At 33.4% G+C, this 24141-nt stretch overlaps 1 protein-coding gene across 1 annotated transcript in view; it reads left to right on the top strand.

Annotated features, from left to right (window-relative positions):
- The first annotated feature begins 16352 nt into the window (after positions 1-16352).
- Positions 16353-24141, top strand: part of LOC149221378 (alcohol dehydrogenase class-3-like) — a 47389-nt gene continuing 39600 nt past the window's right edge. The window contains exons 1-11 of the mRNA XM_089387368.1: positions 16353-16479; positions 16608-16744; positions 17144-17193; positions 17822-18147; positions 18263-18345; positions 18588-18663; positions 18823-18884; positions 18967-19062; positions 19140-19301; positions 19528-19634; positions 21877-21946. Of these exons, the coding sequence (XP_089243494.1) occupies positions 16353-16479; positions 16608-16744; positions 17144-17193; positions 17822-18147; positions 18263-18345; positions 18588-18663; positions 18823-18884; positions 18967-19062; positions 19140-19301; positions 19528-19634; positions 21877-21946 (1296 nt within the window). The remainder of the gene's footprint in view (positions 16480-16607; positions 16745-17143; positions 17194-17821; positions 18148-18262; positions 18346-18587; positions 18664-18822; positions 18885-18966; positions 19063-19139; positions 19302-19527; positions 19635-21876; positions 21947-24141) is intronic.

Raw genomic sequence — 24141 nt, 5'->3', positions numbered from 1 at the left:
ATAAAATCACATTCCTAGCAAGTCAAATATCCTCATGAAATGATGACTGGAAACAAATTGTAGCATTTTACACTTGTGTTCTCACACTAGTTCTTTGGACATTCTTCAATTGTATTTCTTGTTCAAATGTCTCTAAGGCTAGTAAAAAAACTCCTCTTTCTGCACCTATTCAATGCATTATTTTAAAATTTGGTTATGTTCGACTTAGAACGGACAAAATGGCTGAGTTGATAGGCAATTGCGTTGACTTGGCCTTCAACTCGACTTGGGGGACCAATTTGGTACCAAACTAGCTCGAACCAGCCTGAACCTGTCTGAGTTGATGCAGGTGATAATGTCCCCAAGGGGTCTGAGGAGTCTGAAGAATCTAAGCCATAAGATGTTTTTATAGCTCTTGCTGATGATCCCATTTCTAGCAGTGGTGATGAGTCTGATGAGTTATCATTTTGATCAATGATATGCTCAACAATCCAAATCTGAAAACACATTAACTGTAAATTGTTTTAAAATCTATTTTTTCCCTAAATTTGCAATATGAAAAATCAGTTAATTTCGAGATTTTAGTTGACAAGATTACAAAGAGAATCACTAAAAATGCTGGAGGGAATTGAGTGTGCCTGATCAAGGGGCCATTAATACGTGAATCCTCATGACTAAAAATCTTGTTACATGTTTTTATAAATGTATATATGTTTAATTTATGTATTACTTGTTTTTTGTAATTAATAATAATAATAATAATTTAATTTAAAATAAAATTATAATTTAGTTAATTTTATGGTTTTTTTCAAATATTAATAATATGAGATATACTAAAGTAGTGTGTTTTGTTATTGATTATGAATTGATGTCTATAAATATTTACTAGTCAACTAATTTATATGGTTGCACTAGTTTTATTGAACTTTTCTAATCAAACATTTTTTTTTCAAAAACAAAAGCTTTGGAAGTAAAATTTGTAATTTGATATATACAGATAAAGGCATTTCTCCTTTTGAAAATTGATATCTACCAATATTTATTAGCCATCTCATTTATATGGCTGCACTAGTTTTATTATTTTGAATTTTTCTAACCAAACATAAACTTTGCAAGTAAATTTTTTAGTTCTAAGAGTCGCAATCCTACTTTTGTCACTTCATTTGACGAATTTGGTAGGTTATTTATTTATTCAATATGTTTGTGCTTTTATTAAACTATGTTAGTTATATTTATTTCTCGGCTTATAAATAAAAGTTAAGAACATTGATTTGGCACCTAAGACATAAAACTTAATAAATCATAACCGGTTATATATCATTTGGTAACATATTTCAAAATCTCAATCACAAGTACGTTTATTATTTACATTTTAGTATAACAAATTTACATTTAGATATTAACAACAATATTTTGGGAACATATTTCAATTTGTACAAGATATATTGTGAAGTAAGTTTACACTTCTTTTCATTTTTTTCAATGAATAATTTGAATTTGATTAAATTATTAAATTTTTATATTAATAATATTATTTTACAATCATAATTACATTTCCACAATAATTAATGGGAAGAAAAGGAAGCATTATTTATAAGTAAATATAATTTATAATTATAGTGAATGAAATATAGTTAATGGTTTCAATTTTCTTAATTAACTATAACTTGATTAATTATTTAAATTATTTTTTGGGTAAACTAAAATATTTTGTTTCAATTTTTATTTGTAGAATTTATTTTAATGTATATTCGGGTGAAATAAGAATTCAAATATTTTGTGTATGTCGTATTATTCTTAATATGAAAAAGTAAGGTATTTATGTATTCTTAAAATGGAGTGTGTGTCACTTTTGTGGTGAGGGGAGGGATATGTATCAAAAAAAAATTACATACATAAAACAAAGTGAAAAATAAATGGTTACTTTCCCTTTGAGTTATGTTATGTGATCAATCAAACAAGAAAAATGGTTTTTGTTTGTTTTGCGTATGATTAAAGATCCTATGAAGACTTATTCATCCTTTCCACTCTCCAAGTAACTGAGTCTTGCGGAGATATTTTTTATGACGGATATTGGTGCTACATCCCAAAAAATTGGCGAAGCTTCCAACACCCAAAAGAATCAACCAAAGTAATGATTGAGGCATTAGTGCTTCACATACCTCCACCTATAGAGAAAGATTCCCTAAAAATTGACCACTAGGATACCCTCATCTCATAGGCGCAGTCGTGTCTTTAGCTTCTTGGTAATCAGTCATTAGTACCGAGCACTATACAGGTTCTCTAGAACCATATAGTACCGCATGCACTGGGACCTAAGTCAAACCCCCTCTGAATTAGGTTTTTGGCATGCCCAAGTAATATTTTCTGTGAGATGGTGAAGGATTTGAAGCACCCTAAAAGACAACTTCTATGTTTCAAAATGTAACATGACCATGGTGGCTTATTGGATGCTTACCCCCAATGGTCCTAACTTGAACTATAAATTATTTTATGGCCCCTGTGGGGAAATTTAGTTTGTTCAAGTTATGGTTGCTTTTAGGAGTCTTCCTTCACTTAAGGTGTGAAAAAGTAAGCTCAAGTAAACTAAGTACAAAATCTCCTAAAACTGGATGTCCTTTGTTCAAATTTTAGAGTAGCTTAGTGTGTGTAGTGCAATGTGTGTATAAGTGACAATGTGAACATACAAAGTGTGTAGTGATGTGGATATGTGATGATCCTTTACAAAATCCCCTACTTACACTAAGTTATATTTTTTCCTTACCTGCAAAGAAAATAATGTGTGGTTGATGGGCCACTTACTTCCTTCCTATTACACTATGTGAGCCTAAAAAGGGAGAAGGAAAACCAAGTTCTTTGAGAAATCTTTCATATATATGTCCACGATCGTCTAAAAGATGCAAGGGAAGCACGGGCTACTCCATTTCTTTAATAGCACTCGATTCCTAATTCAAATGCTAATGAATTACACATGATTTGGTTAGTAAAAAAGATGTGTGGATTATGGGCCACTTACTCCTTTACTAATTAAGCTATGTGACTTGTGAAAAATAGAAAAGCAAATTGAAAAAGATGTCACTTCATTTCTCTTAGGAGGCTAGCTACAAACTTTCATACACCAATATATAGTCTTCAATTAAATAAACAAAATTATATATAATCTTTCATATTTTGGAAAATGTGTATTATATATTGAATGTATATAGATAAATATGAGTAGATATGCAACTTTGTAACCAAAATGATAACAAATTCACATCCAAAAGTTGGAGATAACTTTTTTTTCTACAATTATTTTAATTCTTTCATCTTTCATTTAAAAAATAAAAATAAACAAGGTTTCTATATATGAATTAAACATAGATTTTAAGACATTAACAATACAAAAAAAATTATACTAGAAATCCCATTTATACCAAAAATTAAATTTAAAATTAAAAAAAAAATATTTAATACTCCATAACTTTTAATAAATCTAAAATTAAAATAAATATAACTTAATAATAACAAAAAAATATATTCAATGTCGTGGTTCAATTAAATCACAATTTTCCAAATTTAAATCTCACAAAAATTAAAAACGATTAAATCACAATTTTCCAAATTTAAATCTCACAAAAATTAAAAACGTAATTGCAAAAATAAAAATCTGATGAGCTACATTGTTAAAACTTCAATATACATAAATGCTAATATCCTCAAAGAAACCAATGTAAAAGAATGAATTCAAATCCTCTAGTGCTAGACAAAAGGGCCAACGTATTTGCAAACTTTCATAGAAATAAAAAGTGAAGCTTTCAAATATTCATGCAATCTAGATGGAAATACAGGCTAATCTAGATGAAAATCTAGAAATATAGGGCATTTTAAGGTGAGTGGAAATCCACTTAAATGGAGTTACAGGCATTGTTGCACCTTCCTGTAAAATAGAGTTCATCCTAATCTTCAATACAATGCAATATAATACATCATATGATCAGGTGCTCAGAATTATGCTCAGAAATAAAAGTGTTAGAATCTTGTCACACTCAACTTCAGATTGAAGATCTCGTCATTCTAAATCCAATGGTGTGAACGATACTCAAATCCGAGTTCATATGCAGAAGTTAGAGAAAGTCAAAGTTCAAGTTTGACTTGTCTATGTGGCAGGATTGGATGACATGGCAAGGGTCCCAACGAATGGGGAAGCGCAAAGTGGAAGTTTTCCATTGGGTCCCTCATATTGCATATCGAGGAAAAGCAAAGGATGCAAGACAAGAATCGGCCCCCGATAAGTTGGGTTGTGATTTGCGATAATCGTATATCACACCTAAAACCTCGTTGTTATTTGTTACCACTGATAAAGTTCCGATTGCGATGACTGCTTGGATGCAATACTTTATTGTGTTATAGTTTAACGTCCTGGTGGCTCTGCAATATCACACCGCAACATTTTTCTTATTAAGAGCCCGTAGCCGATTGTCGATTGCGATGAGCAATAAGATCCCGAACACGGGAATTTTATATGACACAGTTTAATACCCTAATGGGTCCACAATACCGCAATCGCAATTTTCCTATGGTAACAAAACCTTCGGCTACTGAACTTCACCGATTGTGATGAGTGATGGGTTTCAGACGTGGGATTTATATGTTGCAGTTAATTATCCTTGACGGGTCTGCAATGTCACAATCGCAATGTTTTGTCATTCCATAAGAACCCGAAACACTTGTTGATTGTGATTTGCGATATGTCCGATAAGATATAGCCCACTGTGTAGTGAATTTCTCACTTTGTTAGCAGATTTTGGAGCGGAAATGGGATTTTTCGCCAGTTTTGGAGCAATTTGTGGAACAAATAGTGGGAGAAATAGGATAAGTCATAACTTCTTCAGTTCTTATCCAAATGGGATGCAAAAAGAGGCTAGATATCCATTTTTGAGGATTATGAACTCATTGAGATAGGTTTCAGAGGCATCTGAGCATTGTAAACAAACTTTTGTTGTAATTTGAGCATAATAGAGAGGCCCAAGCCATTGGAAGCTGGACCAAGGAGATGTAGCCCAAGAGGGGTGAACTCCTTTATCATGTGATTGTTGTGTGTTGTATTTTGATGTTCTTTGTTTTTATTTTGATGTTGTTCATCATATGTTTTATGTTAAGTTGTTTCTAACATTTATATAAGAAACTCTCATGGGAATCAGTTAATTAAGCAAAATATTGAATCCTTAAGCACTTGATAAGAAAATAATAAGCCTCCTGGGTTTTATTCTGAATGGGGAATTAACATAACATTACTAATGTGCTCCATTTCAAATCAAGTTGGTATTAGAGCATGTGTTTTTGCTTACTATATTTTCTTTGTGAAAGAAGGATTTAATTGTTTTCAAGTTTATGTCATGCTTACAAGGTTAAAACTCAAAAGAGGAGAAGGGAAGCTAGTTGAAAGCCCTAAAATTGGGTCAAGTGGAAGAAGAGAAAGGTTTCCAAAGTCTTCTACACTAGTACATCCTCAAGTTGCAAAAGTTGTAGTTGAGTCTTCATAGACCATGTCTCATGAAGGAGAACCTATCATGACAAAAGATGAGAAGACCTTTAGAAAGGATTTCCTTGATATGACAAAGATGGTGAAGGTCCTCTATGAAGAGAGGAACAACAGATTGCAAGGAGAAAGCTCCAAGCCTCCCAAATGAGAAGGATCTTCAGGAGGAGGTAATGGAAAAGGAGGTAATGGGAATGGGGGCAAACCTCCATCATCTCCACCATCTTCTTCATCTTCTTCTTCGAAAGCATCTTCACCCTCTTCCACTAATACCACTACTACTGGTAAATCACCTTTTCTAAAGCTTGATGTTAAATTCAAGTTGCCTATGTATAATGCTGAAGTGAATGCAGATAAGTTGGATAATTGGATTCATCAGTTGGAGGTGTATTCTAGAATTTAGAACCCTCAAAAGGACGATATCAAAATTCAGTTGGCTTCATTGAGAATGGACGGTGTAGCACTTATATGGTGGGAATCAAGGACTCAGGACGAGATCAAAAAACATGGTAAGATCTCTATTACTTGGTCTAATTTCATTGCTGCTATAAAAAGACAGTTCTACCTTTTAGTTCATATGCAAAAAGCTTTCATGAATTGGAAAAATTTTAGATAGTTAAAAGGTCAAAATGTTCAAGAGTATACTCAATATTTTAGGAAAAGAGCTCATATGTTAGGAGTAGACTTACAGTCACAAGATACTTTGTTGAAATACATAGGAGGGTTGCATAGCTATCTTTGACATACCATTCTTATTTCCGAGCATTCTTTCCTATTTTTTTCTTTTTTTTTGTAAGCTTGGTAGGACTCTCTAATTTTCGAGTTTACATGTCCATTATTCACCTCGCTACATGTCTTATGTTTAGTCCCATGAATCTTGATGAGGTCTGTGTTCAAGCTACACACCTTGAAGAAAGAGGGAAAAATGTACAGGAAGAAGGTAAGAAGAATCCATTTCAGAGTGGTGAAAAAGGGAAGAAATTTAAAGGAAAGCAGAAGAAAAATGCTTATGTTAAGAAAGAAGGGGAGAAACCTGTGTGCAAGAATTGTTCCAAAGAGGGACATGATGAAGCACATTGCTGGAAGCTTCATCCTGAATTAAGACCAAATAAATTTAACAATAAAAGGAAACAAAGGAGAAACGTTGCTGCACAATAAGACTTGGGTTCCGACTCAGGAGATGAAACAAAGATTGCAGCCACTAAGGGAAAAGAAATGGAAAAAGAAATAAAAAAGAAAGTCATGGAAAGCACCAGTGGAGCAAATAACTCCCACAACATTTCAAATGAGGAAAATCGAATCGAGTTGTTCAATATCCAAGTTATTTCAAACATACAAAAATCGATACGTTGTTTGATAGTGGATCTCAGGCCAACTTAATTTCTGTGGATTTGGTCAAGAAATTGAATCTGGAAACCGTGCCTCATCATAAACCGTATCCTTTGGGTTGGATAACCAAGGATGCCAATTTGCAGGTCACATGAAAATGCATTTTCAAGTTTGCAATTATTGCCAATTTCATTGATGAAGTTGAATTAGACGTTGTGCCATTGGATATTTCTGGGATTGTGTTGGGAAGCCCATATCTGTATGATAGGAAAGTTGTTTTCCACCAATTTGAGAAAAAATATCATTTGTTCAAAGATGGAGTGGATTATGTTGTGAGAGCCCATCATAGAAAGCTTAGTATGTCATTAGGAAGCATGAGGGAAATGAAGTGACTAGTTACTTCCAGCAAGAGCCTCGTGCTCCTTATGATCAAGCAGAAGAATGACATGAAGTAGGAATCCTTTGTAGGGTTTGACATGAAGCTGAAAGTTGAATTGGTTGATGTGGTCAATCAATATGGAGACATGTTACAAGAACCAAAGGGATTGCCACCAAAAAGGGGAATTCAACATGAAATTCAGCTACAACAAGATGGTCCACTCCCAAACATTGGTATTTATTGAATATCAATTCTTGAAAGCTTAGAAATTAAGAAACAAGTCCAAGAATTGTTAGATAAAGGTGTAATTCATTCCTCAACTTTTCCATGTGGTTCACCAATTGTATTGGTACCCAAGAAATATGGAACCTAGAAAATGTGTGTAGATTATTGAGCTTTGAATAAGATTACAATAAAGAATCGATACCCACTGCCCATAATAGATGATTTGCTAGATCAGTTGAAAAATGAAAAATATTTCACTAAATTAGACTTGAGAAGTGGATATCATCAAGTAAGAATAGCTGAGGAGGATATTTGGAAGACTGCTTTTAAAACCAAACAAGGATTGCTTGAGTGGCTGGTTATGCCTTTCGGTCTTTGCAATGCTCCAGGTACATTCATGAGAGTTATGAATGTTGTTTTAAGATAATTTCTTGATGAGTTTGTAATTGTCTATGTAGACAATATTTTGATATTCAAAAAATCACGAGAAGAGCATGTCAAGCATGTGACAAAATTTTTTGATATCATGAGAAAAGAACAATTATTTCTGAAGATGTCTAAGTGTGAATTTAGAAAAAATTCCTTAGTGTATTTGGGCGACATAGTTGGAGGAGGTGAGTTGAAGATTGACCCCTCTAAAGTTTCAGTCGTTGTGAATTGGTCAATACCCAAATCAGTTACAAAAGTAAGGAGTTTTCTGGGTGCAGCGCAGTACTAGAGGAAGTTCATTACTAATTTTTCTTCCATATCAGCTCCACTACATGCTTTGACCAGCATGAAGGTTGTCTTCCAGTGGGGAGGCAAACAAAAAAAAGCATTTGATGCTTTGAAACAAAAGATCAATTCAGCCCCAGTTTTAGCATTGTCGGACTTCAAACAACCCTTTGAAATACAAACAGATGCAAGTGACTACACCATGGGTGCAATTCTTTTACAACATGGTAAGCCCATTTCATTTCATTTTGAGATTTTTAATGGTGCTGTTATTAACTATCCAATGTATGATAAAGAGATTTATGCATTGGTGAAAAGTGTCAACAAATCGAAGCATTAATTAATGGGAAAAGAAATCATTATTCACATCGATCATCAACCTTTTCCATATCTGCAATCTCAAACCAAATTACAACGATCAAGGCACTTTCATTGGATGGGATTTGTATAGCAATTCCACTTGGTAATTAGGTACAAGAAAGGTATTTATAACAAATTTGTTGATATGCTTTCTAGACCAGCTATTAATGTAGCCATTTTACTCAAGAATCATTATGTTATGCCTGAAAGTTATGTTGAACAATACGCACAAGATGTTGACTTTCAAGAGGTATATTTAAACTTGATTCAAGGCCAACAAGTTGAGGAATTAGACTACCATGTATATGATAATAGGTTGTATCATTTGGAAAAACTTTGACTTCCATAGGGAGAGAGAGTAAATGTCACAAGGCAAGCACACACTTCTCTTATTGCTAGACATTTCGATGTAAGTAAAACAGTGGAAAATCTTCAGAGGTATTTGTATTAGCTCATCATTACTAATCTGCTCCATTTCATATCATCATATGTATTATATAATGTAATGAAACAATGAAGTGATGGATGGTGAGTGCCCTCATAAAGGTGATACCTCCCTTACCTTAACTATGTTGGACCATCCCTTGACGTAGAAGAGTTGAACTATCAAAGGGGTGAGAGGTACAAATCCAATGGAGATGTCTTATGAAAAGATAGCAAACCTTCAAGGAATAAATTGAATCGAAAACAATATATACCTATAGAGGTGATGGATATGATAGGACCAAGTAACTCGAGAGCATGGAAAAGGAGTAGAGGAGCTAGATTGAGATTTGATGACAATCCAATAGTGTTCCTATGAGATATACAAAGAGAGATCAAATAGTTGAAGAGGCCTTACAAAGAGGAGGAGAGGGATATAAATAGGTTAGGAGATGACTTCAAGGAGTTAATAAATTCCATTTTAGCCACTAGGAAAAGTATGTCATCCATTGGAAGTGTACCATGAACTATGAACCATAGGTTTGATCCCTATACCACAAATAATTCCTTTTAAATACACATTCTATTTGATGGGTCATGACTTATTATTGCCTAAGGAAGTTGTTGTTTACTTGGCACCAAGAATTAAGGAAAGGGGCAAGGAAGGATTGACACATTGGACCCTATGTTTATAATACCCAAATGGATTTGGGTCATTGAAGGCCTAAATTGAATTGCTCCAATTAAATGTAGGTTAGATAAGGAGCAAAAATCTCTAAGAAAAATCCTAACCAATGGAAAAATCATCCCAATTTAGTGTCTCAAAGGGTCTAGCAAAGTCAAACCAACAAGTAAATGCCAAAGGCAAGAGAGGAGGAAACAAGAGACCCTACCTAAGTACTAAATATGCCATAATTGCATGTACGCACAATCCAAACATCAAGCATCTCTAATTTTGAATGTTCTATGTATGTGAATTTTGTTTTGAAATAATTTTGATAGCCATATACAATAATGGGTATTTTTATTCAAAATTTTGGCATAATGTCTTAATTCTATGGCTTGCTATTATAAGTAATGTATTTAATATATCTCTAGAAAATGATCAATTACTTATTAGTTAGGTATTTAAAAAATTATTACTATAATAATTTCCTATAAATGTTTGCTTAAACTGACCAGTACCTGAAAATTGCATTGGATTGCAAATTTACCTTAAAATTCTCTCGGTCGGGTATTCAGGAACTTATCCACATTTGATGGTTCTTAGCGACAACCAAGAGAATATGAGGGGATATCTGCTCTAACAATGCACTTCCTTCCCACGTGTCATTAGTGCTTCCAAAATTCCACCAATCATAAATAAGGGCAAGACATATTGAACGTATCGAGGTACCAAAATTCACTACTTAAAAGGTGGTGTATCAAGTAGCTGGCTCATTCCCCCATTATGGACCTTTAACAGGTAAATTTGAGAGTGAAAAGGTGGCCTATGTTAAGGAGGTGGGGCTTAATAGTTTCATAAGATAAAGCTTTCTGCAGAGGGCTCGCTTGTGATAATAGTAGCATAAGAACATCCAAAATTCCCATAACTATCTGGAGATTTGAAACTTGGGAATCGAACATCTGAGCACCATATCTACCCCTCATTCGGGTCGGAATCATCAAGAAAATAAAAACAATCTAAATACAAATACAAGAATAAAGAAGAACAACATGAAGAAAGTTGACAACAATGGAATCAACCAGTGACAAGAAGATGGACAACCCAGACAACAAGTCATAGCAGCCATCCATGCAGCAAGAAAATCCAGGAGCAAAGAAGATGAACCCACTAGGAAAGACGCCACTAGAGGAGAATGATAAGAAGAAGTTAGTTATGCGAGAACAATAAGAGCTCACTAAGCCATCAGTGAAGAAGAAGTCAAACAAGCCAGCGAGGTAGCCGGATAAGCAATCGAAGCCGTCATCAAAGTCATTGAAGCCTGAGAGGCCAGACAAGAGATCAACGAGGCTGAAAAAGGAAGCAAGAGGGAATATCAATCTTGGAAGCCAAGAAGTTTGATGCAAGCCCCAACATATGATATGAAAACAGAGAGCCAACAAGCCAAGGGTAACCGATCAAGACCAACCAAGGAGAAAGCAACCAAAACTAACCAGAAATTGTGTAAGTGTGCCTGAATAGCCAAGCGAAATTCAAGTTGGGTTTGGGTTTGGGAGTGAATGGCCTATAAAAAAAATATGAAGAAGAAGAGCAAAGAAAACTTATAGGTGAACCCTGTTGTAGGTTGACGTCTGTTGCAGAGAGGAAATGAACCCTGTTACAGGTTGTCGACATTGTTGCAGGTTTGAGCCAGAGAGAAAATGCAATGCGTGATGGTGGGAGAATGGGTCTGATTTGTGAGATAACAACAGAGGGGTTAATTGAGATGTGTGACGTATCTCTACTTTCATATTCGCCATCTTATTGCATTCAATGAGTAAATATCGTGGTACGATATGCAGGCAAGTATAGGGATGGTGCCTTGGATGGGGATGCTCGTATCTTATGGTGTATAGATGTGGATGAATGTATCTATGTCACGGTATTGTCAGGCTGACTCTTAGAGTGTCTTAAATAATGTATAGTCTTGGATATATTGCTTGCCAAGAATTACCTGGGTATCATTCCAATATATTATGGATTAATACCTTAAGTACGCAAGTCATATGCGAATACAACATCGTTCATATCAACCATATAATTATAGATTATAGTGAATAGTCTGTATTAGAGTTCGTATAATTAGCATGGTGCCCAACTACATCAACCAATAAAATCATAATCCTAATAGCACAAGGATCCTAAATATTAATAAATAAAACGATTATCGTTAAAATAAGACCAAGTGTTCTTCTTCTCTTGATGTGTAGGGAGATGTTACAAAAAAGAATTTCTAACACCTAGTCTAATAAAATGATAAAATTAATCAACAAATTTCATTTATGTGAACCATCCATTTAAAAAAAAATCAACCATAATAAATCAAAATTAAATGTCTCTACATAGGAAAACAAAATATTAATAAACACATGTAAAATAAATAAATAAATACATATGTGATATAATAAATTTATTTACAAAATGCAAATATCTACCATAAAAAATATAAATATAAATGGAATCAAAATATAGCATTCATAGATATCATTTTTTAATTAAAAAAAATAATTATAGTTATCTTACCAATTTTATATTCTCATGTTACTTAAAATTTGGAAGCTAAATTTCCACCCTTTATATATTAATTATTGATAAATTAGTTAAAATTTTGAATTTGGAAACTCTATTCTCAAATAGTTACACTTATATTAATAATTAATTTAAATAAATTGTTTACCATATATCACACTATGTCAAACAGAAAACTATAAGAACTTAATTATTTTGAAGTATTAAAATATTGATATTATAAAATATATGGTTATATATTTTTTTAATTTTAATTTCTTTAATTTTTATAATTTTAATAAAATTTTAAAAAATAAATTAACTTTTAAAAACAAAATGTAAATATATGAGGTTTAAAAAGTTAAAACTTAATTCAAAACAAATTAAAAAAACAAAATTTAATAGCTAAATATAATGTGTCTTTTAAGTAAGTTCATGCAGATTGAACAATTTAGATCCAACAATCTCTCATTTTCATTAAAGCAAAAAATATAAACCAAATTAAATAACTAAACTTAATGTTTTTTAATTAAGTTTATAGAAATTGAGCATTTTAGATCCAACAATCGCTTATTTTTAGCATTGATTAGATAAATAAAATCATTTTTTTAATTCTATAAAATATATTACATGATTAATATAGATATAATTATATTAGTTGTGAGGGTGTATTTTGCGTCACGCGTTGTTAGTTTGAACAATTTTTCATTTTCATAAAAACCTCTGAGAAATATTTTTTTTTAAGAGTGTATAGGTAATAAATATATTCCATCTTGGGCCTGGAGTATGTCCTAAAACTGCTTCCGCTTGGCTAAGAGCTCGTCTTCCTCAGACGTAAGGAAACAGGTTAACGGCCCAAGACCCAGAGGCATCTGGCAGGAGTGATAGCCTGCTCCCTTATGGACCACCAGCGGGTTATTTCAGGTGGCGTGGTTTTCCTTGATAACAGTGATGTGTTAAACTAACATTCGTGGATAGCAGCCAGAGATGGCTGTCCTCACTGTTGGTTTGACAAACTGAGTTTGATAGGTTTTTCCACCTTTTGAAAAAAAAAATTAAATAAATAAATAAATAAATGTATTCCATCTTTTATTTATTCCATCTTCATTTTCTGAAACGTGTATTTATAAACTATGAATTTATAAATTAAAAATAATTAAAAATAAATATATTTATTTTTCTATAAAATTTATAATTTTTAATATAATTAATATTTTATTATTACAAATAAATAAATATTTATTATTATTTAATAATAATTTACGAGTTATTTTTAATGTTACTTTTTAAAGTTTTTTTGTTTAATTTGTGTAAAATCAGTCGGGTTTATTGAAATCACAAGTTTGATGGGTAATTCTTACACAATAAAAGAGTCCTAAAAAAATTCCAGGAGGCTGAATCCATATATACAATAGAAAACCAGTTTAAATAATACAATTCAAAATTTCACTTCAATTTTTTCCACTAATTCTGATATCAAAATATCATGCTAAATTATTTTATTATAAAATTAAAAATTAAATATATAATTAAATTTTAAACTATATACTATGAAAATATATCAAATTTCTCTCTTTTAGAATTTTTTAAACGTCCACCTTGCCGGCTTATAAAATATTACGACATAAAGCATCCAATTTTACAAGTATCCATTTTTACTTGCTTTATAGTATCAAGAGGTGCGTACCAATGTGGGACTCCATATCGAAAAGCGTGAATATTGTAATTTTTAAAGGAATCTTTGCTTTCCATTGATGTGGAGATTTGGATGTATAAGTTTTGTATTAAACATTTTGGGTTTTCTTGTGTTTTATATTATAAAAAATTAATTTATTATAAAGTTGAGAATTTATTATAGAATAAATATTTATCTTTCCATATATCCAAATCATTTTATAAAAAAATTTAAAAAAAATTTATATAATTTTTCAATCTTAAATATTATTATCTTATTATTTAAAAATTTTAAAATTTGTGATAAAATTAATATTATTCTTTTATATTCATAGAAATTTCAGTATACAATAAAATGTATTATTAAAATATTAATATCAATAATTCCACCCATCTAATAAATAAAAATGCTATCCTTCGACATCCAATCCATTAAAAAAAACATTATGTTTCTGCACCTTTCCCACATGCTAGTCATCCAAGGATCACGCTCAAACTTCACATTTTATATGATTTACCCTTTTTATTTTTATTGAGTTGAAGATAGAGGGGAGAGCAATTTTCATCAACGAAATAAATAATTAACTACGTGCAATGATTTGGTCTTTCCATTTCTCTATTAGTAAATTAGATAAAACACAATGTGTTTTTATGGGTTTTTTTTTTTACAAGCAGAAGTATCTAAGAGAAACTAAAAATATTGAAGTTAGTTTCTTATTATGAAGATATGATTAGATCTAAAAATTGTTTTTCTTAAGCAGGGGAGGGTTAGATCTGAAAATTACTCTTCTTAAGGAGGGGAACGTCATTTAATTACTAGGTGATTCAAAAGTAAACATAACAAAACATATACATTGTCCAAAATATTATTGAAGTACATAGTCTACAACATAGCAAATAAAATATATAGACATGTTTAATAGCTAGAGTGATCTGAATGAGACTCTGCAATTTGGATGGGTTCCTTAGAGCTCTCCGATGTTTTCTCAATCGAGAGGGGAATACCCAAATGTTGTTCAATTCTTTCTATTCTCTAGTCTAAGTTGCTCAAATGTTGGTGTATGTGCTTCAGGGAGTGGAGAATATCAATTCGGTGCTCATCTCTCTGAAATTCCATCTCCCAATAAAGATCCATTGTTTGCATGTATTGGTTGAAGCAACCTCTCGTGTAACCCAGTCAGTGGTCATAGCAGCTTCTCCTTTTGCATGTATCAGTTCATCCTAAAGATGACCTAGAATGAATTCATGATAGCACAATGCAAAGTCCTCTAGTTGGTGGTGCGTGCCGGTGTTGCCCCTATGGGCTTGCTCTTGGTAGTACATGACACCCCTCCGAACTTGTGCCCTTTGATGAGGCATGGGGAATAATATAGAGGGACAAAAAACACAGGAAATAGCCACAGAGGGTAACAAAAGATGAGAGGACAAGGGAGGAGCCATGTCAGGCAAGCCAGGTAAAACCATCAACGTTGCCACCTTCGAGTAGGAGAGAAAAGAATTGCCATACAAGAGAAGGGGGCTAAGAATGTGGCCCAACTAAGAAGATGGCCGCCAAAGGATAACCGCGAGGAAATTTACAGCTAGCAAACATCAAAACCACAACTTGAATTAGAAAAATCTCGACAACCATGGAGAGAGGAGGCTAAACATGAACAAGGGGAGTGCAAGTTGCTACAACTTGAGGCCACAACAGACAACCAAAATGGGTAATGGCAAAGGGAAGTGGGAATAGAGGGGAAGCCTCGAGAATGGAAGAAGAACACAAGGAAGTCATAAGAACGCATTGTTGAGCTGGCCCCGACCTCCACAGATGTTTGAACCACAATGAATAACAAGTTACAAAGAGTGAGAATTCATTACTAGTTCCACAATGACATTCCCACACACATATTAACACATCATCACTGGTAAGATAGAATTTTGGCCTTGCTAATAGAATACTACCTATAAAATCTGTGACCTAATTCCCACCTTCAAAATTCCATCTTAACCCCAGCATTGTCCAAGTTAATCCAATCCTATGTGGGTGTCCACTAAAACCAAATATATTGAAAGTGAACCAAATCTGTTAAAAGATGCATGCCAATTCCCATGGTTAAAAGCTTAACGCGCATTACCTCCTCATGCTTGAGGCTCCAACAATCACTCAAACCAAAGGCTAATCAACCCGAACCCATTAAGCAAGTTCACTTAGAATGACAAACCTTAATGACCATCCTCTTGCCTTAGTACATTAACATTAGAACATTATCTCGAACATGCTACCACATCTTCAGTCCATTGAACAGGTGGTAGCCCGTCCCCCTCCTCGTAAGTCAACTGATCCGGCAAGCAATTTGTATTGCAATGTGGTTTTAAATATTCAAAATCCATCGGCTTCTGCGGCGAGCTTTCCTCTTACCTCACATGGCTGAAGAACCTTCCCGTACTGTTATACGAGGTCCTCCTATAAATGATGTTGAACTCCCTGTTGGGTGAGAGTAGTATAGCCACTTAATTATTCAGTACTGTGATGTGTATTGATCCTCTCAGTTGCCATGGAAAGTAAGTGTGAAGAAAGTGTTCGTCTTCTCAGCGACGGGATTCAAAAGGTGGGCACCGGCTGCATTGACGAAGGGTGTGTCCTGCCCGTCAAAACGGCTGGTAAAGTCATCAGTTGCCGAGGTATAGTTTTGGTCCCATGTTTAACCCATCTCCATTTTATACTTGTTTCTATTCTCTTCCTATAAGTTTCAAATCAACTCTAACGTCGTTGAGATTCACAGTGTCATCATGTTTTGCCTGATAAGCAGCTGCAGTAGCATGGGGGCCGAAGCAGCCCCTTGTTATAGAGGAAGTGCAGGTGGATCCCCCCCAGTATATGGAAGTCCGTATCAAAATCACCCACACCTCGCTCTGCCATACTGATATTACAGTCTGGATGGGCACGGTAATATATAACTTCGTTTTCTAGCTTGTTATATTCATTTACTGTATTCATATGGTAAATTAATTTTTTGATGGTCCTCAACAATCAATTTTTTTCCTTTTTTATGAGTGTAAATTTGGTGATTTTGTCCAAAAAGACATTTTATTTTTTATTTATATGTTTTGTTTTAGCAAACAGAGTCATTTATCTGCATGTATAGCAAAGAGTCGGGAAATCATACTTTTCAAACCTTAGCTGTAAAATAATGATATAGTATTAAAAGGCAATAAACTCTATTTTGGGTATAAATTTTTGAGAATAAGGTTCAATGATGGAAACTTTAATTTACAGGATTTAAAATATGTATTGTTTTAAAAAATCAAATTCATGATTTTTCACATAATACGCTTATGTTTACAGGACGGAAATATGGAAGCGTTTCCCCGCATATTTGGACACGAGGGTGCAGGGTAAGTTCTCATTATGGGTATTTTTATGGGGATTGTAGATTTTAGTAATATCTTGAAATTTAACAGTGAGGACAGGGTTAAATAATTATTGATGGAGTTGTTTTTGTCTGGGTTTTTTGGATTTTTGGTTACTTGAATTTGGTTGAAAATTTTGAGGTGAAATCTTGCTTTGTGTTATTTATATTAGTTTTAAAAAAAACCTAACACATTTAGATTATGGAGGGGTTACTTATCAAACTAGTGATTTCAATAAATTTTTGTTGGATTTTAGAAAAATTAGACCAGAAAACCCATGAAAAAACTTTCAAAATCTCACTAAAAACAACTCAATTATTGACTTTTCTAAAGACTATCAAATTCTAAGAATGTTTGTTTGATCCTTTTTCTAATCGTCATATTATTGAGATATTCTTGAAGTCTGCCATAAATATAGTTAAACACTTCATTATCATGTTTTTCTTTATAATCGTATATTTTTTTTACCTTTTAATTTTATTATAAATTTTGAGAATATTTAGAAATCCAATAAAGGAAAAAAATTAATTAAATGAGCGTGCTCCTAATCATTTGATTATTTCTGAAATCCACAATCTCAACTAAACGATACAGATAATTTTGGTGATTACAGGATAGTGGAGAGCGTAGGAGAAGGCGTTACAGATATTAAAGAGGGAGATCATGTAATCCCGTTGTTCACAGGGGAGTGTGGAGATTGTGTGTGCTGTAAATCCAAGAAGACCAATCTGTGTAAGAAATTCCGTATTGAGTTCGGAAGAAAGGTGATGAGAAACGATGGAAAATCGCGTTTCTCGATTATGGGAAAGCCTGTTTTCCATTTCATGTCGACTTCCACATTTAGTGAGTACACAGTTGTCGATTATGCATGCGTTGCCAAAATAAATCCAGAGGCACCTTTGAATAAAGCATGCCTGCTCGGCTGCGGCGTAACCACAGGTATATTTACTCTCGATGCTTGTTATGCACTTTGACAGTAATATAGTTTTCTTTCAATAGAGTGGTGAAACTAAGGTAGAATGAATGAGAGATATTTGTGGTGGATATAAATCAGGTGTTGGAGCTGTTTTAAACACAGCGGACGTTGAACCTGGATCAACTGTCGCCATTTTTGGCCTCGGAACTGTTGGCCTTGCTGTCAGTATTCTTTGCCCTAAAATTAGTGTAGTTTTATGCATTAATTATTGATTTCAGAGATGAATTCTAGAATCATTTTTATTCTAGATTTGTTAAATATAAAGGAGGGCATCAGTTGAAATTTACGTCTAGAATAATTTAATCCCTCCCTGCCCATCGTAAGTTTAAATAATACCTCAATACGAATGAAGATGGAAAAAGTCTAAACACAGTATCAGTGACATTTTGAACACTGTGTGCAGGTTGCAGAGGGTGCGCGGATGAGAAAAGCCTCCAAGATAATTGGTATAGATATAAATCCAAGCAAATTCACCAAAGGTAATTGTAGAAATTCTGTGAATGGGAATTGTCAAACTTTTAATATTATGACATCAATTATTATATAAGCAACTCTTATTATTATTATTAGTTTATTATTATACAAATAAGAACGTGGAATTAAGCCAGAAATTCGCATTTACTTGATTTACGTTGCAGCGAAAGCCTTGGGAGTGACAGACTGCATAAATCCAAAGGACCATAAAAAGCCCATTCAAGAGGTACTTTAAGGAATATTATTTTTCCAAAGAAAATTTAATTATGTTCTCCTTAATGCTAAATATAAAACTTGATGTATGATAGATAATAGCAGAGATGACAGATGGAGGTGTGGATTACAGCTTCGAATGCATTGGAAACACAGAGGTGCTATATCAGGCCTTCTGGGCTACTAGCGAGGTAATGCAATCCAATTTCCATCGCTCAAATTTCAGTGCATTTAATACCATATTAATATTAATATGATGGCATTGCAGCCATTGGGTTTGACAGTGTTAGTGGGGATGGATGCAAGTCCACGTAAGATAAGCTTTCATCCAATCGAATTATTTACAGGCAGGAGATTAGTGACCACGATATTTGGCGGTGTCAAGGGGAAAACCCAGTTGCCTGCTCTAGTAGACAAGTATATGTCTAAGGTACAAACTATATCCATTACTTGTATTTTTATTAATTTTTTTTATCATCTCCTAATCATGTTATTAGTTTTTTTTGCAATTCATGTCTGGTGTTTTGAATTTCAATGGACAAGAGTGTTTCACCTCGTTCATGTTCCTCAAATTTTAAAATATTTTAAAAATCTACCCTTAAAATAAAAATGACTTTTCACATCTCTATTTCCTTTTATATATATATTGATGGCAGGAACTCAGAGTTGAAGAATATATTACACATGAACTACCCTTTTCGGAGATCAACAAAGCGTTTGATTTGTTGTTGGAGGGGAAGTGCTTAAGATGTGTTCTCCGCCTGTAGGTGACATTAAAAATCAGTTGATGATATCGTTCATGGTTGTTTAATGCACTCTCACCCACTCTGATCTCTGGAATTTTAGTGAGAATTAGTTTTTTTGCAATTCATGTTTGGTGTTTTGAATTTAAAAAAAACAAAAGTGTTTCACCTCATTCATGTTCCTCAAATTTTAAAATATTTTAAAAATCTACTTTTAAAATAAAAATGACTTTTCACATCTCTATTTCCTCTTTCTCTTTTATATATATATATTTATTGATGGCAGGAAATCAGAGTTGAAGAATATATTACACATGAACTACCTTTTTAGGAGATCAATAAAGCGTTTTATTTTTTGTCAGAGGGAAAATGCTTGAGATGTGTTCTTCACCTATAGCTGAAATTAAAAATCAGTTGATGATAACGTTCATAGTTATTGAATGCATTCTCACCAATTCCGACTTTTAAAATTTTAATATTTAAAATAAATTTAAAATAATCTCATTTGTGTTCTCTGATCTAATCTAGATAGTATATAAATGTTGTCATCACTACCCCAGTTCCATTGAATATGTTTCCCTCAATTGGCCGAGATTTATTATCCGCGTTGACGGGAAGGGTGATTCCCTGACCAAATAAATAAATAAATAACCATGAAGTGGAGCATCTTTTTATCTCAGGAAAATAATATTATGTATCTTAATATTTAAACTCGTTTTCTCATATAATGTTATGTAACTTTATTATATTATTAAATCACTACCGAGTGCCATTCAAATGCATGAAAGTTGATTCTCTAAACTCGAAACCTGACACGAATAGATTTCATTGTTAAACTTCTCAAATTACATTTCAATCTTCGGGGTGGTTTGATGAAGATACGTTTTTTGGGTCTAACTAACCGATGTTTCTTTTTTCATTAAATTAAATTGTGATTCTTCTAAGTTTAATATTTTTAAAATGCATAAAATAAATTCAATACTTCAAAAAATTTAAATTTCATAAATTATATAATTTAAATTTATAAATAAATAATAAATTAAAATAAAGAGTATTTTTAATTTAATTGTAATTTTATTTTCTATAATTATTTATGATGATGATGATGATGGTGGTTAACGTTCACTGAGACCAAACTTTGGTTTATCAGACCTAAAGAAACAAATTATTTAGTTTGATTTAAGATTTTATTCCTATGCTCAAAAAGCTTGGAGAGAAGCCTCCTGAGCTCATTATAATTTTGACATTGTAAAAGGCTAGGAAGGTTAGTATTGCAACAGAGATTATGAAACTGAGATCTAATGTGGTTTTACGCGGGGCACTCTAAGAGGAAGTGGTTTTCATCCTCAATGTTCCTATTCTCACAGAGGTGGCAGATCCTTTTCATCCATAGTGTTTTAGGAACTGCCCAACGACCTGTTTCAATATGGAGCTCATGAGAGTTCATTCTAATCTTCGCTATATTAATTTTCTTCTTTGAGCTAGTTAAAACAGAGAGATATTTTTGATCTTCTAGGGTGGGGTTGATGACTTTCTTATAATAACTTAATTTTCTTTTAGCTGCTAAATCTTTCTCACACCACATTTCTTCTTTGAACTTAGGAGTAACAATATTTTTAATGTTATTAATGTTTTGCAATACATCATTCTAGTTGATCTCCCAATGGTTTAACCAGGCTCTCGTGTCTTTATACCACCCCTGCTTGAGCCTTAGGTGGTTTTGGCTGGAATTTAAAGCTAGCTTAGGAAGTCTATGGTCTCCTATGTTATTGAGTTTGTGCTTGTACACTAGAAGCCTAGTCATAGCTAGGCTCTCAATAGGGGAAAGACCTACTTCTATAAGGAGAATAGGATAGGGTGTGTTGCTTTTAATTTTCAGGTTATACGTTATAAAACACTTCTAGATTTGCTCAATCTTTCTCCAAGATTCTCTAGAGATGCTGCAACCCCGGACCTCACATCCATATAAGATAAAAAGAGTGACTAAAGTTTCAAAGAGGAACTTCTTTTTATCCCACATTACAAGGTTTGCTATTTTACAATTATTTTCAAGACCAAAATAAGCTTTCCACCCCCCATTAATCCTTTTCTCAGTGCTATAGTTCCAGTTGAGCTTGTGATGAATATCAATTCCTAGGTACTTGTAAGAATACACTTCCTTCAAGTTATTATTGTCATACATAAAATTAGCGTAAGTGTCCTTCTTGGATTTGATAGTCATAACTTTTGTTTTGTCAATGTTAACAGTCACACCCATGGTAGAGCAAAAATCCTTAAGAAGCCTAAGTTGCTTATCAAGATCAGATGGGCACCTTGCGAGAAGAACAATATCGTCAGCATAGTGAAGAAGGATGATGACTATCCTAGCTAAGATCGTGCCAGCGCATCCTGCTTCCTCTAAATACCCTTCAAGCTTGTCGATGTAAATGCCAAATAGGGTAGGGGAGAGGGCAAAACCTCGTTTAACTTCGATATTACATTTAATATCTTTCGACCACCTCTCATTGTTTTTTAGCTTGGCAATTACATTCTCGTATAACCTTATAGCGGCAGCTCTCAACTCGAAAGGAACCTTTAGCTCTTCTAATCTATTCCAAAGGTTGTTTCTAGGAACTGTATCGAAAGCCTTTCTAAAGTTCACAAAGCAACAAAATAGATTGGATTTATCATTACGACATTCCTCCACAATGATCCTAAGCATAACAAGGTGGTCTATTGTTGAGTGATGCCTTCTAAAACCCGCTTGGCCTTTATCCCTCTTACCTTCAATTTCAAGCCATATGCTCAACTTCTTTTCCAAAATAATACCATATAACTTGGCTAAGAGATGGTTGATCATAATTTTCCGATAATTAGAGGGGTTATTTGTATCCCCACTTTTAAAAATAAGGATAATGAGGCTTTCAGTCCATGGTTTAGGGAACCCTTGCTTGACTGCTTGATTGAAAAGCTTGTGAATGTGGGGGATGAGGACAGGACCTCCAATTTTTAAGATTTCTGCCTGGTAACCTTCAATGTCCTTAGCTTTCCCATTTGCCAGGCGATTAACCCCAAAATCAATGTCTTCTAATGAGAAAACTTCTTTCGTTGTGAGCAGGGTTTCAAAGTTATTCATGACATTTGGAGATTCATAAAGCTTTTTAAGATAGGAATTCCAATCGTGTAAAGAAATTTTAATATTATCTTTAGTTTTCCTATTCAGAATCTGCCTCCAAAATTTCTTAGGAGCTAGAGGTCTTCTATGTTGTCTATACTAGATAAAGGAAGCAAATTAGTTTTCGATTCATTTAGAAAGAGATCGTTTTTATTTCTATCAAATATTAAGTTCTTTTGGTTATAAGGATTATTTTCTATGGGATCTCTATGCATGACAAAATTGAGAGTTATAAGTAAAGGCCTATGATTAGAGTCAGGCTCATGGTCGTTTAAGATGTCAAAATTTATTATTTCGTTGTATAAAGGGAGATCGGAAATAACATAGTCTACCACACTGCTACCAAGCCCATGGATGTAGGTCATCTGGCTAGAGTTGGGCCACTTCTTTAGACCATTACAAATTATGAGATCCTGAGCACTACAAAGCTTGACTAGCTTTGACCTAAACAAATTCTCCCTGAGGTCTTTAGAGCTCCTTTTGTACCTACTAGCCAGAGTAGGGTCTTTGTCTAACCAAAGAGGATTAGGGTTGGAATGATTGCTTAGAATAATAGCTTGGTTGCTTGAAGTTTGAGCATTAAAGTCACATATTAAAAGGATATTACCTTCATTCCTTAGGCTAGAAATATCATTCTCTAAACCATTGTAAGGACTATTTTTATCTAGATTCTTTTTCTTATAGAAGTTAGAATTGATGGGGAGAAAATAACTTATTGCTATGCAAGTCTTTTTATTATTAATGTCAGTGATCTCTATCCAACTATATTGGTTGTAAGGGTTGTTTTTATAAATCCTAGCATGGGGGGAGATGTTCTTCTTAATGTAACAAGCTATTCCCCCAATGCCTCTACAGGAGGATCACTTGTTCCAGGTAGACCATAGCGTAAAGCCATCTATGTTAGGGACCTTAGATTCTTCGTGCTCCCAAGTTTCAACAAGAAAAATAATATCAACATCATTTGAGATCCAACTTAGCTTGGGGCCTTTGTTCCATGGAAAACCCTGGCAGTTCCAAGAAAGAATCTGGAGCATGTTGAATTGCTATTTATTACTATCTTTTTGGTTTCTATCTCGAATAAAGGCTTTTCTATTTCTGATTATTGCCCATTTTCCTTCCTTCCTAGCTTCTTTTACCTTTTGAACCTCCTTTCTTAATTCTACTTGATCTTCTGGAATGAGATCTTCATTTATGAATATTCTCGTTCCTTTTAGACTTGAGGTTTTACTAGGTATTTCATACTTATGATCAATAGAGCTCACCTTTATTCCGATCAGTCTTCCTTTATTCTCAGTTAATTTCCCCAACCTCGTTGCTTCTGTGAGACACATTGTTTCAATTTGTAATCTATTATGTAGTTCTATCTGGGCTAT

This window comes from Pinus tabuliformis, chromosome Q (assembly GCF_031772625.1).
Source record: "Pinus tabuliformis cultivar Carrire ecotype Pingquan chromosome Q, CPIR1, whole genome shotgun sequence".
Taxonomy (NCBI): Eukaryota; Viridiplantae; Streptophyta; class Pinopsida; order Pinales; family Pinaceae; genus Pinus; species Pinus tabuliformis.
The sequence above is the reverse complement of the archived record's forward strand: the minus strand, read 5'-3'. Positions and strand labels throughout refer to the sequence as shown.